Below are 18,563 nucleotides of genomic sequence, written 5' to 3'. Positions count from 1 at the left end.
AGTGGGGCAGCATTCTAAAACTAATGAGGACCGGGTGGCCTCCTATGCCCCTAGGGAGAAATTGGTGCATTGATGATAACTTCCTCATGCAGATGGTGGAGGAGCCGACTAGGAGAGGTGCACTGCTGGATCTCATCCTCACTAACAAGGAGGGTCTGGTCGAAGCAGTAAAGGTTGAGGGCTGCCTGGGTTGCAGTGACCATGAGATGGTGGAGTTCAGCATCTTGGGTGGCAGAAACAGAATAACAAGTAGAATTGAAAACCTGGACTTTAGCAGGGCTAACTTTGGCCTTCTCAAGCAATTGCTGGGGGAAATCCCATGGGCAAGACTGCTTGAAGGAAAAGGGGACCAAGATAACTGGATTGCATTCAGAGATTGCTTCTTCCACGCTCAGGATCAGAGCATCCCCACACGAAGGAAGTCAAGGAAGGGAGCCAGGAGGCCTGCGTGGTTGAATAGGAATCTGTTGGGTATGCTCAAGCAGAAGAGGAGAGTTTACAGGTCATGGAAGCAGGGGCTGGCCACTTGGGAAGAATATAAGGCTGCTGTTAGAGGATGTAGGAAGGCAGCTAGGATAGCCAAGGCCTCCTTAGAATTACAGCTGGTGAGAGGGGTCAAGGACAGCAAAAAGAACTTTTTCAAATACATAGCAGATAAAACTAATACAAGAGGCAATGTAGGCCCACTGATGAACAGGGTGGGTGCCCTGGTGGCAGAAGATACAGAAAAGACAGAATTACTGAATGCCTTCTTTGTCTCTGTCTACTCTGCCGGAGGCTGTCCTGGGGAGCCCTGTACCCCTGAGACCCCGGATGAAGCCAGGTCAATGGAGGAGTTTGCTTTAGTCGATGAGGACTGGGTTAGGGAGCAATTAAATAGTCTGGACATCCATAAATCCATGGGTCCAGATGGGATGCACCCGTGGGTGCTGAGGGAGCTGGCTGAAGCCATTGCTGGACCGCTCTCCATCATCTTTGCCAAGTCTTGGGAAACGGGGGAGGTGCCCGAGGATTGGAGGAAAGCAAATGTCACTCCAGTCTTCAAAAAGGGCAAGAAGGAGGACCCGGGTAATTATAGACCGGTCAGCCTCACCTCTGTCCCTGGGAAAGTAATGGAACAGCTTATCCTTGGTGCCATCTCAAGGCATATCAAGGATAAGAGGGTTATTAGGGGCAGTCAGCATGGCTTTACCAAGGGGGTAAGTCGTGCTTGACCAACCTCATAGCCTTTTATGAGAATGTAACAAGGTGGATGGATGATGGCAGAGCGGTGGATGTGGTCTACTTTGACTTCAGTAAAGCCTTTGACACAGTCTCCCACAGCATCCTCACAGCTAAGTTGAGGAGGTGTGGTCTAGACAATAGAGTAGTGAGGTGGGTTGCAAACTGGCTTAAGGAGAGAAGCCAGAGAGTGGTAGTCAATGGTGCAGAGTCTAGTTGGAGGCCAGTATCTAGAGGAGTGCCTCATGGGTCAGTATTGGGGCCAATATTATTCAATATATTCATTAACGATTTGGACGAGAGAATAGAGTGTACTATCAGCAAGTTTGCTGATGACACTAAGCTGGGAGGAGTGGCTGACATGCCAGAAGGCTGTGCTGCCATCCAGCAAGACCTGGACAGGCTGGAGAGTTGGGTGGGGAATAACCTAATGAAATTTAACAAGGGAAAGTGTAGAGTCCTGCATCTGGGCAGGAACAACCCCAGGTTCCAGTATAAGTTGGGAAATTACATATTAGAGAGCAGTGTAGGGGAAAGGGACCTGGGGGTCCTGGTGGACAACAGGATGACCATGAGCCAGCACTGTGCCCTTGTGGCCAGGAAGGCCAATGGCATCCTGGGGTGTATTAGAAGGGGGGTGGTTAGTAGGTCAAGAGAGGTTCTCCTTCCCCTCTACTCCGCCCTGGTGAGACCAAATCTGGAATATTGTGTCCAGTTCTGGGCCCCTCAGTTCCAGAAGGACAGGGAACAGCTGGAGAGAGTCCAGTGCAGGGCAACCAAGATGATGAAGGGAGTGGAGCATCCCCCTTATGAGGAAAGGCTGAGGGAGCTGGGTCTCTTTACTTTGGAGAAGAGGAGACTATGGGGGGACCTCATTAATGTTTATAAATATATAAAGGGTGAGTGCCATGAGGATGGAGCCAGGCTCTTCTCGGTGGCAAACAATGATAGGACAAGGGGTAATGGGATCAAGCTGGAACACAAGAGGTTCTGCTTAAATTTGAGAAAAAACTTCTTCTCAGTGAGGGTGACAGAGCACTGGAACAGGCTGCCCAGGGGGGTTGTGGAGTCTCCTTCTCTGGAGACATTCAAAACCCACCTGGACATGTTCCTGTGTGACCTCACCTAGGCGTTCCTGCTCCAGCAGGGGGATTGGACTAGATGATCTTTTGAGGTCCCTTCCAATCCCAAACATACTGTGATACTGTGAATAATCTCCCTTGGGAAGTGGTGGATTTCCCAACATTGGACACTTTTAAGTTTCATCTGAAGAGGGCACTGGGCCATCTTGTCTAGACTGTACTTTTGCCAAGAAAGGTTGGACCAGATGATCCTTGTGGGCACTTCCAACCTGATATTCTATGATTCTATTAATTCCTTTTAAAGTACTATTTCCCTGGAAATAGACACGTATCTGCTTTTCACTACAAAGGCATTCATTGTTTCCCCAGCTTGCTGCTCTAAGTTTCACAGACCTTCTCCTCCAAACACTGGCAGATTATTAGTGAATGTTCCTTTCATCAGTTCACAACAACAAAAAAAAATGTTTCTTTTGTATCTCCTTACACTTTGAATTGAATTACAGCTATTGTGAGCAATAGTAAAATCAAAACAAAAGCCAGCCAGAGGGAGTCTGTTTCTTCTTCTGGGATCAACTCTTCAGCCTCTGATTTAGGAGATAAAGAGAAGAATGTATTTTCCTAAAGGATAAGTAAGGCTTACAGGAAAATCAAACATGCATTGGTAAGGGAAGCAGGTTAAGACAGAATGGCACAAATGCAAGGGCACAAGGATAGTATATCATAATAAAAGGAACAAGTGTGTTTTGGATCACAGACAGATACCTACAATAGAATTGTCAGAACAGTGTTTGAGATGTTGCTCACACTGTAAATTTTGCAACAAAACCCCTACCTTTACCCACAGGCACTATCTCACTGAGTTCAGAAGTATTCTCTCAGTGGCATTCTGGGTGTGAATGAATTTATTCACAGTCAAAAATGTCTTTACGAGTGGGCTGTTCCCTCACAGCTATGCTATAATGTGTTCATAGGGGCATAGTTTGCCCTTAGATGGTTATTTGGGAAAGGGGTGTGGTCTCCTTTTAAATTTATATTTCTTTTGATGACAGTTCTGTTTATGCTGTAATCTTCCCTGTGAGAAAAAAATTTCTTTCATTTCTTAGATTTATGCTGCATGATAAGAAGATCAAGAGGTTAGATACTCCCTCGAAGTTCATCTGACTTACCTTCAAAAGTGAATATTTATTTTTTTTTTTTCTACTCCACAGGCATTTTACTTTCTATTCCTCCATATGCTCTCCAAATACTACAAAATGCCATTCTTGTATTGGCTCCTGCATTATCTCCAAGTCACATCCTCTTCTACTATTCCATGAGTAACCTCATTGCTTCACTAAGAGATTTGCAAGAAATTTGTTTGTATGTCAAACAATGATAGAGCCTATGGTTCCTTTTCTTGTATCAATGATTTTATGAAGCTAGCAAATCCAGCCAATGTGACCTTCAGGAGGTCTCACTCCCCATAAGAAGTGGTATAAGCACAGAAATTACACGGAGAAACCAGGCAGCTATTTTCTGCACGTGGGCATTAGGTAAACTGCTTCACAGCAGCTTTCAAACAACTGTCATAAGCACAAAGCCACTTTGGTGGGGGTTTTTGTGTGTTTGCTTGGGATGCACAGACTATGGGGCAGGACACAGCACTTGCTATAATCATCATTTGTCTCCATACACTTAGTTGCTTTCAGGCTTTTCATGGGAGGATACAAGGCACACTGCATGACTGTGCTCAGACTGTGTTCCTCAGCCTAGGTCTTGGCCTGCATCTGCACTTCTGATGTGCCTATGGGAGCATCTACAAAGGGATGAGCAGGTTCTATGTGTGATGAAATCAAAACAAGTGAGTTACATTTTTGCTCCTGATCCTTACTTCCCTGTTACTGGCTTTTTAGTTCCTTTTGCACAGTAAGAGAGAAAGTGGAGGGAGGACCAGAACAACAGGTCAGAAGAAAACACAAGCCATCAAAATATTATTTGAGAATATGAGATATGGTATGGCTTAATGTTAGGCAAGCATTTATCTGTATTAACACTGCGGTACTAATAAGCCAGTGACCTTAAAGATAAGCTTCTAAAGTTGAGATGTACTTATCGCATGTGCACAAGTATCAGATCATATTTCTGACAGGTAATGAAGAATGGTATGAGAGAATCTCTGTGTCTTAGAGTTTTAACTTCCTTCTCTCCAACAACTTCCTTATCTTTGTGTATTTTTGTCAGGTGGAGTGCTTTGGTACCATGCTTCCTACACAGCAGTAGAAACAAAAAGCTTTCCTCTGCTAAGCTTAGACATCCTTATTAATGAGTAGCACATGCTTTTGACCCTTGGCCAGGAGTCTTTCACCAGAGTTCAGTGTGGTATTATCAGCTATCAAGATTATTTTACTAATCACTTATGGGAGGAGACATCCAGTTAATTATCATATCACACATTTGGAAGTCTATAATTTACAGTTAAAGTAGGCAAGTAATAACTATAATGTGGAAAGAGAGATGGGCTTCTCATGCAGACCAAGTGGAAACCCAAAGGTTCTACACTAACATTTTGGTAGAAAGGCACTCAGAGGTTTGCATTGTGCTTGGAAAACTTTATATATTGCAGCCCTTCTCGGGCTACGTAGTCAATCTGTACAGAACAGTAAATCCAGTGTTTCCTAGATATCACTGTATATGCCAAGCTCATCATGAAGCACTGACCTTTGTAAGCATATGCCTAACAGTGACTGTTTACCTCCTGTTTGCCTCCTGCTTCTCACCTGCCTTTGAAGTGTGGGCTGGGAAAGAATGTGGCTGGAAGCAAGGTCAATATTCTTACAAAAATTCGTTCAATCAGGCTGCCTTTCCTAAGTAATGGCAAAAAATACGTCCTAGTGTGATTTTCACCAAGAGACCTAGTGTATTTCCTAGTAACTGCACATTTGGTCTTGAACAAAATGAGAAATACTTCTCCTTTCCTGTTTTCTTAAAGCCAGCCCCTGCAGCTGATAGTACATAATAATATTTCGGTTTTTGTAAACTACAACATCCTGCCCAATATTGCTTAAATATTTTGTTGGTGTCTTGTATGTTTTCTAAGTGAATATTCATGGTCAATGACAGCAGTAATTGCAGAAAGAAGGTGCCCGTTCACCCATTTTCACACTGGTAAAAGGGAAGACGGTACTATTCACAATACCTGTATGAGTTACCCTGCACAAACAATCAAGGCTCTTCTCAGAAATTATGAAGCTGCCAGCAATAAAAAAGCATTAGCTTTCTGGCCACTGTGCCACCGTTTTCACTGCTTCCCTCAACTGGTGCGTAATAACACCGAGAGACAACACACTCTGCAATTAGTCACCAAGTGACCCAATTCTTCCTCTGATGAATGTGAAAAACTTTAAAATATTTCGATCTTGCAGAACTGTAGAACTGAGCCAAAAGAGCCAACAATACAAAGCTTTGTTCTCCAGCTTAGGGAGCACAGAATTTCAAATACTTAAAAGAATGCAGGATTACAGAAGGTCTCAACATGCCTTTGCTTCAAGGCAGGGCTGCTTGACACCTTCTGTATCTTTTCAAGCACTGTTATTTTAATAACTTGTGTTCCTGGCATCTTTAAAGATCACTTGAAATAAATCCCCATTCACTTATTCCTGGTTTTCTTCCATTTATAAAATATAAACCTGCTTTCCCTGAATGTGGGTCACAAGCAGTGGACTTCTTAGAGATACACTATAGTCAAACAGGAGTGCAGGGATGAAGTGATGGACATTTCTTAACTGGCTGCTGCAAAGCCAACAATCCAGTAACCACAGGTTTCTTTGTGAGCAACGGTGGACATTTCCTTCCACCATTCTTTCTGCTACAGTGATGTACAACAAGAGGTGCAATATGGGGTTTCTGATCCAAAGGACCCCTCCTTCAAAATTGCAGTGGGACCTGCTTATTTTTAACAGTTCCTTCTCAAGGACATTGGAAATAAAAGCATGAGAACATAAGCCCTGCAAAGACTCAATCCAAAATGCAGGTCCCTTCACTGATGTTACCATATGATCTTTACAGTCAAATGGATACCCTGCAGAAATTCACTCCCCTGCACACAGAAAGGGAGCAAACTGTTTTTGTGGCAGGATTTTCTGCTTGTCACAAATCTGAGAACACAGACTCAGGTGTAAACAGCAAAAAGTAAGAGAGGTCAGAGTAGAAATTTGGTAGGGTTTGTGGGGAGTAGGATACCCACTTTCTGTCCACAGCGCCTGACAGTTCTGGGGGCTAGTTTTCAAGAAGGAGCTCCCAGTATGCACTGGCAGCATAATGTCAGAAAGTGAGGGCTGAGCTGCTGTCTAAGTAGTGGGCATTAATTATGATCCCAGGCACCTCTGGGACTGCTCTGATCACTGCTCACCAAAACGTTCCCACAGAATTTGCTGTTGCAAATATATATGTATATATATATCTAGCCTCACTTTCTTTTCTGGAATATCTAGAACTTTAAGCTTCCTGAAAATGAAGAGACTCATGTAATTTCTGAAGAAGCTTTAAGAGGGGAAGTTGTAGTTCTTAGTCTCATCTTACTGTCTTAAAAACTGGTCTTGAGTTCAGACCTTGGAATCTCACCTTAATGGAAGAGATTAGAATAGGTGGCAGTGCTCTTGTATTTAGTCAGTAAACATTGGCCTAGGTAAACAATCATGTACCTCACAGGGAAAGCTTGTGAATTACTTAATGCACTTCATGCTTGACTGCAAAGAAAATGCTACCTGTGATTTGCTTTTTTGTCTCCACATCCCTGGTTTGTCGGAGCAGGCGGAGCAAGAGTGGGATCCCTTTCTGCTCTGACACTTCCAGTTTGTTGTCATTGTCCTCAAACACCAAGTTTCTCAGAGCACCACATGCTGCCCGCTGAATGTCCTCATTCTGAATGTCAAGAAGCTGTAAAAGTTTGGGGATACCACCGAGTGAGAAAACCTGTAAGGAAAACAAAACACAGCAGAAAATAGTTAGATACTGGAAATGACAAACTTCACCCTACCCCCAGCAAATCTTTGAATAGTCATAGGGACTTTTTTCGTTTGCTCCTATTTGAGAGACTTGAAGCACAGATCATTAATCATTTGGACATGACTGTTAACTTTCATATGAATCATAGTTAAAATCCACAACTAAGGGAGGCATCATATTTTAATAGTAAATGTAAGAAAATGAAACTAAATCTCTTCTAGCTGTGCTGCAGATTTGTCCTCTCTGACAAGACATTTAATTGCACTGTATTTTAGCTTCCATGTTGGTGAAATAGATATCTGAGCTTTAACTCTGGAACATTTATAAACTGCTTTCAGATTTCTGAATGTAAAGTGTTCTCGATGTGCCAAGTTTGCTTTTTTCCTCAGCAGCTAGCCTGATGGAAAGACAATATTTTTCTCTGTTATTTTTTGTTTACATATTGAAAGTGTATTAAATGATAATACATTTTACTTAGTACTTCTCATCTGTGACATACTGAGAAAAAAATAGGAAACCAGTGAACTTCAAAATGTAGACCACTAAACATTGTAAGCTAGTTAACTACTGGACCACCTATGTTTAACAAAGACTACTTTCCAGCATCTGATTCTTTAGAAAATGAGGTTTTGGCCCCCAATGAAGAATGAAGAAGATGTTATTTTACAGGAGCTGTATGGAACCAAAGCGTTTCCCTGCCCTACATGTTGTGGCAAAAGATGAATCTGGTATATGATGTGGCATATACAAGCCTTGGCTCATTTAGGAATGAGTTTACTGGGGAAAATCCTTTATATTCATGTACAATTCGTAACGGTTTCCTCCAGCATCTCAAAATGCCATATGGTTTTGTGGACAAACTCATCCTTGTGTAGAATCAACAGTATGTGAAAGGCTTAGAAATCTGATACAACTGTTTTGAGAAGTCCAGAGTTTAATGATAAAAAGAATTCAATATGGCCAACAGGTGCTGGCAACATGAAGAAATGAAATGCAACAAAACCTTCCTGCCCTGGCAAACTACACTGCCTGCTTTTCTTTTGATTCTGTTGCACAAAAGACACAGTTTCTTGCTGCTGCACTGCTGACCTTATTCTCCCTGATTCAACACTCATTTATCTGCTAACAGAAGGAAATACAGAAATATATATCTTGAGGTAAGTGGAGCACAGAACATGACCAAGGTGAATTGACCTATTTTATTACAGTAGATAAGCCCTTTTGACACCAATACTGGTTGTTTTTTACAAACATTTATGCAGACTTTCTGTTGGTAATTTTAAATGATTTACAACTTGTAAAAGAAGTGGTGTTATTTTGACCTAATGTACAGGGCAGGATATAAAAAAAGCTAATAACTGGTCTGTCTACATTTTCATTGGTAGACAAAATTCACCAAAAAAAGCCACTAGACCCACAGATTATCAAGTATCGGAGAATAAAGCACTGGGAGAGAGAGAAAATGAATGCAGGCTGAAAGGCTAAAAAGGGCAAACAAGAAAATGCCAATTTGAACAAGTCTGATGGGCACCAAACAGAAGAATTCAGTTACGATAGGTAGGATAGACAGGAAAACAGAAGAAGGCTGAGGCTGACTACTCTACTTTGAACTCTTTTAACTCATCCACTTGTTTTTCAGGGAAGGCACCTGAGAGAGGTTTGAACAATAAACCACCTTCAAACACTCATTTCTGAAGCTCCGTCCCCAAACTGAAGTTAAGGCTGCTAATTGTACTGGTATCTTTTTCTAAAACAGACTTTGATCTACTGCAAAGCAAGTTAAAACTACCAAAGGACTGAGTGATATTTGGCTGTCACTGACCTGGACTGCATATACATGGATATGGAGTTAAGGCTGAGATTATGTATTAATAATACCAAGCAAATTATGAAACAGAGCAAGTGTAGGAAATTTTTTGAAGAGGTTGAAATAAACAACCACCTTCCACACTAATGCACAGCACTTTTCAGCAAGGGAGCCATAATTGTGTCTGATAGTGGAATTTAAAAAAAAAAGGAAGAAGAAAATATTTTTCATATGCCCTTTCAAAAAAACTTGTAAGAGACTTAACAAATCTCTTATAAGAGACTTAACAAATTTGGTTAATCCAAACAATGTATTAATCCAATTGTGCTCTCCCAGCAAGCCCTTACTGGTTTTGCTAATCCATACACTGTATTAATGCACTCATGCAGCCCTAGAAAGCCCTGAAGCTTGGATAACTCTGCACTGGACTCCCAGAGTTTAATTTTCTGGGATATTTCTGTACCAATGGTGTAAGCATGTCAGTCAAAAATGAGAGACAGGAGCAATTATACTCACAAAAAGTTCAGATGCCATGACTTACTCATAAAGAATGAAAGAACTAATTTATTTAGCCTGGAAAAGGGCAGACTAAGTAGGTAAAGACTTGGCAGCCTTAACACACATGAAAATCCATTATAAAAGGGATGGAAAAAAAAAAAAGACACTTTTCTCCATATCCATCAAGACAGGATAGAAACTAATCAACTCAATTTGCATAAGGGGGATTTAAGTTATACTTTCGGATTAAATGATAAGAATAGTAAAGCTCTTTCATTGCAGGAACTTGTGGGATCTTAAACCATGGGGTTTTTTAAAAGTTGTTAATAAACATCTGCAATTACAGATGGCTTCTTGGGTGAATTCTTAGTCTACATTTCTATGTCTCCTATCACAAAACGCTAAAGACCAAATTTTTGCCAGAGCAGACTAATGTAATTCCATGGATTTAGAAGGATCTGCAGCAAAAACCATTAGCATATTTTAGGGAAAATATTCAACATCAGTATCCTACAATATCCTACAAGGTTTCTTGGAGTGTTTTTTTTTTGTTTTGTTTTTCCCATGTTGGCACACAGTACCATACAGTATAGAAAGCTATTTGCCCAACCTGATTGTAACTGGCATAAAAATAATTACTTACTTTTCTTCTGGCATCTGCTTTCTGGAAGCACTCATGCTGTATGAAAGTTACTGCAGCAAGAATCCTAGGTGTGGACTGTGTCTTTTCACTCTTCAGTATGCTCACTGCATGCTCCAGAGTCAACTCCCCCTCTGGGCTCCTTAAAAGTACAGACAGAGGAAATATAATGAATAAGGCTGCACAAAAATCATCCTTTAATATGTGAAATTGCTTGTAGTACTAGGATTTTTGTACTTTTCAAGTAACTTTAACTTTTCTTAGAAAATTATTCCCTTTCCAGTATCAGTAAATATTATAAAGTCTTTAAGTGATACTAATATTATGGGGGAAATAAAAAATGGAAGTGTTGCAACAATGAGAGGTGCTGGACAAAGCAAGTCATGCTTCAAATTATAGAAACAAAATGGAAACATCACTGGATGAAAAAGGCCACAACCAAATCAGAGTATCTTTTACTGATCATGAAGATACCTCTATGTTTTTCTCAGTAATGAGATGATTGCTTTTTTATATTTCTTTTCATACCTTCCTTCAGTTTTTCAATTCCCAGACAACAAATTTGAGGGCTCAGTACCTGCATTTTTCAAGCTTATAAAAGTTGTTTTATTTTGAAATAGATAGGTAAAGCCTTTTTTTTTTCAGGTGGGACAAAATAAAACCACTACTCATTAAGTCAAGTATGTACATTGCCTGTGGTAGAGTTCAAATTATGTGTGGCCATTTTCCTCCCAACTTCCAGCCTGTTTGTTTGAATGATAATTGTGTTAAAAAACAATATAAAAAACTGGAAAGATTGTTCACAGACCCATTTTTTCACCAATAAACAGAATGTAAAACAATTCATGGCACAATCAGGTGCATTAGGTCTGGGACAAGTGGTTATGTTCCCCAGCCTTTTTATTTACTTTTTGTTTCAAATAGTCTTCACCTATATAAGAAAAAAGAACAAAAGGCGGGGGAGGGGGTGGGGTAGGCAGGGAGAAGTGGACAAAAGCATGAGTGTTCTATTTTTTTCTTTGTTTGTTTAAACCAAATAATTTTGTAGAATTAGACCCCAGGCTGGCCAGACAGGGATGAAAGGGCAGTCTGTGAACCACAGTGAAACAGGTAGTCATTGGCAACAACTCCATATTTCAGAGCTACCAGAATCAGAGTGGTTTACTTGGTAATCATTTCAGTAAATGTATCTAAAATGAGAAATTGTGACACAATAACCTTTCATGTTAAAATAGGTGCCTGGGAAATAAATTGACTTAAATTGAAATTTTGATTTTTTTTTTCTTTTAACTAAGCAGAAATATTAAATAATAAACAATGTTCAGAAAAGTGAAAAATGAAGGGTTTTGATGCTGTGAAAAGAAACATTTCTAAAGCACATGTTTGTGGACTGCACCAGGACTCACTCTGTTCTTCAGCTCTGAGACTTTCTCAATAATGGACCGGCAGAAGTGAAAGAGCTAGGAAGTCCAAGCTTGCCCAGAATGGGCTGCAGAGAAGCAAGGTAGACAAGCCAGATAGAAATCTGGCAGATTTCTCACATGAATTCTTGCTACAAATGCATTGAAATCCACCTGTTTTCCCCAAAATATTTTATGATGAAATCATGAGCTCTGAGACAAAAATGGATTTTGTTGGAATTTCTCCTGCCAGTGACACTGTAAATCAACATCTGCTGCTTACTTGGGCTAAGGCAAAAGACAATTAGTATGGCTGCAAGGACAGCAAAGAAATGAAAAACAATTTTAATGCACCTGTTGCAAATGAAATGATTCTCCTGTACCCAGAGGTTTCCACCTGCCTTTATATTTCCCTTTGGTATAAATCATGTTATTTCTTGTCTTCTGCTCTGAGTTAGCGTTTTGAACAAATATGTTGCATCTGTAGGTGGTGAGGCATGGTTGTGCAAGACAAAGATGAAATGAAGTGGACAGTGTGTTGAGGGTGTCAAAGTTAAATCAAAAGTGAAATCAGACAGAACTACAGTTAATAACGCTAGTGCCCTGGGCTCTGGTCTGGCAACGCTTACAGCTTCCAGATTTTCAGAGGTTACTTCAGCCTGGATTTAAAATAAAGTAGCTACTAAGTTAGTTGCAAGTCCTATGTACTGATCAGAAACTCAAAGATCTTGAACAATGAGTACCGGAAAAAAAGCCTGATCATATTTCTTCTTACTCTGTTCTAAGCAGAGCAGAAAAACAGGCTTTTCATGCTTGGGTTTTAGTCAGGTTTCTTAAATCAACAAGGGGTTTGTGAGCATATTATATATTTCACCGCAATAGGTATGTCACTGCAATAACTTTGGAGTCCTTTGACCAAATTCAGTCGCCTTCTACACAGTGGCAGACACCTCCAATGTTTTAAATTGTGACTCATTTCAGTGACTAACAGCAGAGAAGAACTCTATCCATGCACTTTCCAAGCTCAAGATTGCTGCATGTGCTGATGCCTCATGGGGCACCACAGAATCTATGTGGGAACTCAGCCTCAGGATGCCAAGGATGTCCCAGTGTAGTAAAGGTCCATCAGCAGCCACTGCCAGACTGAAATAAACACCTGTATAGCTTCAAATCACATTTCTAAGTGCTGGGTATGCAGATCTGCCCACCAGACCGCAGAGTTATCCCTTCACTGCTGATACTCCTTCATGGGGAGTAGTCAAAATCTTTTTCTCCTGTTGTGCATTGCCATTCTAGGATTGCTCCTCATGGGATAAAAAGAACACTCACTAACACTTTATCTGACAGTAATAGAGGATGCAATATAACCTTTGACACTCAACGCTATTCATAAAGTTGCAGTGCCATAACTCTTGTCAAAGTAGAATTTGATGCAATGGCTCCATCCTGCCCCCAAAACATTTACAGGTAAACTTAACAGTCATGTAGCTGACTAGCATGCGTAATGACAACAAACAAATACACATTCAGGCAATGGTTGTTAAACACAACAGTGATTAGACAAGTTCTGACTTCACTTTAATTGCCAGAATATAACATTTTTAAGATATATAGACCGTGGTGTCTAATCATTTTGTGACAGTTCTCAGTACATTTAGAAGTCAGATTCTGTAAGCAACTGTTTCTCAAGACAGCTTTAGGTTTAATATCTCTCTTTCCTAAGCCCTTGATACGATTCTTCACTTCTTCACTTTACTGGAAGATACAGAGATAACATCATTATACTTCGATTTTTCTGTTTTGATTTTATAGCACAAGCTAATTCTTCTACAGAAAGTTTGAAAATGCTTTTATATACATTTGAAATACTAAACGTAGCTAGCCCACTATTTCTCTTTAACTTTACACCACTATTTTACATCCTCTTAATTACCCTTGGAAAGACCCAAATTGTGTTTTCCGTAAAAAAGTGCAAATTTCTGGAAAAGTCCAATTACTCAGAAAATGGGTTTATCTTGTTTTCTCCCTTCCACTACTAAGGGAGCAACATGTAAGGGAACAATATATCAGATAATGCAACTTTAATATCAAAGAGAATGGGAAATGACAAGAATGTGAAAGTCTCTACTAACATCTTAAACTGAGAAGTCTTGCCAGAAGATTGTACTACTGGTGGAATGATGGACTCAATTGAAATTTCTCTGATTTGACAGCAGTGTATACTCCAAAGTAAAATACAGTCTATTGTCTTTTAAGTACTTCATTCTACATTAAACTGTGCAGTAACTAGACATGGATCAAACAGAATGTATTACAATAAAAATAGGATTTCAGCATCAAGCCCTTCTGGTGGCAAGAATTGCAAGGGGAGTTGTTAAAAGTGTCTTTTAGATGTCTGAAAATAGTAGAAATGTATGTTGATATCATATGCATATTAGTACACAAGCATAGGTAACAAATACTGACTTCGATCAGTTAAAATGGCTATAGTCTCTTCCTCATAATTTAAGAATCAAGTGGTGCAAATCTCTTGTGGAATTTTATCTTACATGCTGTTTTTCACCATCCTCTTCACCAATATATTTTACAGAGACTTTTAAAAAGTCTCTCCAAAAGCACTCCCCCAAAAACCTAGCTATAAAACTAAAGTAGAACCTAGGATATCTGAAAATCTAAACCAGATATTTACAAGTAAATTAAATAGTCAGAAGTACTGAGATAAATGAAATCTGTAAACATCTGCAAAAGGAACTTCAGAAGCTTTCACAGCACTTCCAGTTGTTTTCCTATGTAATTTCCAGCAAGAGCTGAGCTTAAAAAAGGCATCTAAGGAATTTAACTGTCAAAAAGATTTCCATTGGGTCACAAATTTTCCACCTGGAGTTCAGCATGGTCTCAGCAAGCCACTTGTACAATTACTGCAAATAGATGTTTATATCTGCAGGTATGAAAAACACTTCAGCTGATGTTTGTGCAGGCAGACAACCAGACTCCAGAGGCTGCACCTGCAAAAGTAGATCCAAAATTGCTCCTACACAAATTTAAATACCAAAATTGCTCATTGCGGCTCAGAAACGCATGCAAGACTGCACTTGAAGTTAAGTAAATGATCATGTCAAGGGATATCTCTGCCTGTTTGCAAATTGTCTTACTGAAAAAGAAAGTCCTCCCAGGTACCTGTTTTCAACATCACTTCTCCCAAGCTGTTGTGAGCTCTCAGCTGTTTTTTTCTGAACTTACTTGCTGTAAAGACTGAATAAGAGTCACATAATTAATACTGAATCTCTTAACTCCTGCATCACCTGGAGGTGAAAATTTCAGTCCAGATCAGATGTGGGCACAGTATGTTTGTAGATTTAGTCACAACACACAACATGTAGAAAAATGAACTTAACAGCTACACAGTTACAGAAAAAGAGACATTTCTTAATAACACTGTTATAAATCACACCATGATTAATTTACTTAAGAAACCTTGGGATCCTGTTTGGGTTATGAAACAACAGAAACCACAGAAAGCAGTGCAACTAACCACATCCTGTTTACCAAGTGGTTTGTTCTATCCATTGAACCTTAAGAGCTCTGGAAATATTCAGAATTATTCTAAAACGAAGGAAAAACTTCACTCCTGAGGGGAATTTCAGAACTGATAAATTTTCTCCTTTGAAAATGAAATTGATTTTAAACATTCAGAAATCTTCTCGGGAAGGGAATTTCAAGGGGAAAAAAAAAAGTAATTTTGGGAAAGTTTTCCAATACATCACTGTGTATTGTGTCTTAGGTTGTCAATTACTCACTGACTACTTCATGTATCCTTATAAAATTGATTAACTCTTGGCAAAAGTTGTCCCAAACCTGAGCAGGAGGTGTGGACCCTGCAATATGTACATACGCATACATTTTTTCTCCTTTTCCTCTTTTATGCTGGCAGTGGATTTTTAAAAGCAAATCTACTTTCTGCATCCTCTGAACTGACATTTCATACATCGTGTTGTCTGCTGAACCACAAGCTGTCAGTTTACTTTCTCTTTTTAAACAAACAGGTTCCTTTCAGCTGTGACACCCCAGAACCAAAGCAGGTCCTGCATTGTGCTTACCCTAGCTGAGATCCATTGATGGTGACTTGTTCACTCTGCAGGAGACCATTTCTCCCAGCTGCTGCCATAGCAGCTGTCAATGGCATCCTCTTTCCATCTGTTTCTGCAGTGACACTGGTTATTACTGAAGCTGGCTGGGAAGCTTCCCTCCTGAGCTGTGTGTTTCTGGAAGCGGTTTGGTACCAGCTGGACCTGAAAGATTGCCTGTTCTGAGACCCCAAATGGGAAGCAACTGGTGATCTCACTTGTCCCATCGCACTGCCCGAGGTCAGGTAGTTCTCTTTCTCCAAAAGGTTGGTCATACTGCGACTGTTGCCTGCTTGATGGTACAGAGGTACAGTGGGGCTGGGGTAGACACCATCAAGTACAGCACCATTAGTAGCCCCCATGTGGGAAAGTCTCTTATAAGAGCGTCCCCTGTTCACTGAATCACGAAGAGTGTAACCAACAATCTCAGACCGAGCATATCTTGGTGGGACAGTCCCGACGGATCTCCCGCTATCTCCGTGCCTCATGGGAAATCCAGTTGAAAACCCTCCGTCATAGTGAAAATCATTAGACACGTTTGCCAGTATTTCAGGACCTCGCTGGGGTGAAACCTCTAGTCTCTTCAGAGGCTGCCTTTGTGCTCTTTCTTCCATTGTCTTGTAAGTAGCCCTCATTCCCCAGCCATTTGTGTAAGAGGATGGTGAGGCCACCTGTTCAAGGGTGCATAAAAGAACAGGAGTTACAGTAAGATCACAGCATTTAGGGTTAATAGCAAAGAAACCAACCAAAAAAAAAAAAGGCAAAGGTAAATATTCTAAGATCTGCTATCAGAATCGGAAAACAAAATATAAACATCACTAAAATTGTGTATTAAATGAGATTCTGTGACACTTCTTTGTATCTGCCTAATGAAAGCAGGAAAAAGTACAGTCTAAATATTAGGAGACAAAGTCTAAGTGTGTAGTTTCCTGCCATTAACTCAAAATAGGTGTGTAAGTCAATTATGCCTGGTAGTGAACAGTCTGCTTAATAATGGGGATTCTAGTTTTAGTTTGAAACTCCTTGGGGATCCGCTACTAAAATTAAGTTCAAGGCAGATATTAAACTATTATAGGAAAGTGTCTGCATATTGCTATTAACCTTATTAATAAAAGGTTATTTAGCCCTCCTGTTCACTTTGTGGTATGATTTAGTAAGAAGAGATAGTCCCTTCCCTGTTTGTCTAGTGTCTTAAATCTGAAGATTATATAACATTCCAAGGAAACCAAAGTGACCATTTTAATGGTTTCCCTAATTCTACTGTTACAATTTAAGATGATTTTTCTTTTCCTGTCCCTAATGGGCATGGACATTAGTGGATCATCTTCCTGTTCTATAAGTTCCTCTTTTCTGAACTCAACAAACCCGCCTCCTTCAACATTTCTTTGTAAGGTGTGTCTTCAAGATTCTTACTGTTCAGGTGCCATCTGGGGCTTTCCAATTTTTCTACCTTTTTCTTATGCTTTAAACTGGACATCATACTCTATTCAAGAGCTTCCAGAACTGAATCAACTTGGGAGACTATCTGGCTTTGAAATAAAGGAGTCATGGCCTGATTTTTTAAAAAATCAGTAAGCATAGTGCCATCCAACCATAAATCAAAGCCCCGTATATTCTATTTCCATGTTATATTGAAGTTTTATAATATTAGAAGCATTTTTTAAGGTAAACTGAGAAGCTTATACAAGATATTAATTGAAGGGATAGTGCTTAGCAGATAGAGGCCAGACTGACATCCCTTAATTTAATTGTTGAGGAATTACTGAGGGTGAAAATCAACTCACAAAAGGAGTAAATGCTGTTGAATCTGGTAGGGGGAGGCAAGGATCATTGGATCTATCTGTTTATTTTACAGAAGCTATGCAAGGATATATTTATCTTTTGTTTGGGGACAATGAGATTAATGCTTTTGTGAAATACTAGTTCTTGTGGCATTTTCTGGTTTTCACATGGGACAAATCATCTTTCCCACTCTTTTTTTTTTTTTTTTTTCCCCTGCCTGGAAAACTGCAGTATTTTCTTGTGATTCCAATGTCATCTCCAGTTTTCCTCTTGTTGGTCTATTGTAGAAAGAAGAGTTTCACATAAAATATTATGGACTGGATGACAGGTGAGAACAGAGGATAAGAGGACAGAGAAGGAAGTGTATTCAGGTAAATGATTCTAACTCTATTCCTACAGAATAGGAGCTGCTTCATTAATGGGCCAGGAGCTGGGCTGTTTCATTTAATGAGAATAAGCCATTCTTAGGTAATCTAAAATGAAGAAAGAATTTGCCCCTATCTATACAGCTGTTTACTAGGTAAATATTTATGTTTCCCGGCTGAACTGGTTTCAGTTTACTAACATGGATCATGCAGCAGCATAGCTACTGAGCTATATGTTAATTTCCAAGCCATATGGTTTCTCCTTCAAACAGGTTCATACCAGTTATGAGCTGTGTCACAAATCCTGCAGAAAACCTGTTATTTATCTTAGCATTCAAGCCATGAACCCAAGAAAAGTTGGTCAAAATGACAAGTGAATTTATGATTAGACCATTTAGAAACACCATTGGATTGCAAGGACTGTATTGCTGAAATTCTTGTAATGCTAAAACAGGTTACAACAGGATTATTTTAAATGATAAGGAACACTCTACCTGTCATCACTAAACCAAAGCAATCTGTTTTCCCATGGTTTTGGATGCTTAGTTCCCTAACCTCATTCACCACATTCCCAGCTCCTACCCATGTCACTCATTACCCCATAGGATTGCTGGGCTTCCTCCAACAACCTCCAGCTGTTCGGCTGGGTGAGTGTCAGCCT

The 18,563-nt window shown here is 39.9% G+C and overlaps 1 protein-coding gene across 1 annotated transcript in view; it reads right to left on the bottom strand.

Annotated features, from left to right (window-relative positions):
- PKP2 (plakophilin 2) overlaps positions 1 to 18,563 on the bottom strand; it is a 49,128-nt gene that overhangs the window by 22,373 nt on the left and 8,192 nt on the right. Inside the window, exons 3-5 of the mRNA XM_065034745.1 lie at positions 15,729 to 16,426; positions 10,235 to 10,373; positions 7,046 to 7,253 (exon numbers count right to left, since the gene is read on the bottom strand). Of these exons, the coding sequence (XP_064890817.1) occupies positions 7,046 to 7,253; positions 10,235 to 10,373; positions 15,729 to 16,426 (1,045 nt within the window). The remainder of the gene's footprint in view (positions 1 to 7,045; positions 7,254 to 10,234; positions 10,374 to 15,728; positions 16,427 to 18,563) is intronic.

Source organism: Columba livia, chromosome 1 (genome assembly GCF_036013475.1).
Source record: "Columba livia isolate bColLiv1 breed racing homer chromosome 1, bColLiv1.pat.W.v2, whole genome shotgun sequence".
Lineage (NCBI taxonomy): Eukaryota > Metazoa > Chordata > Aves > Columbiformes > Columbidae > Columba > Columba livia.
Note: the sequence above shows the minus strand (reverse complement) of the source record. Positions and strands in the feature narration are given on the sequence as shown.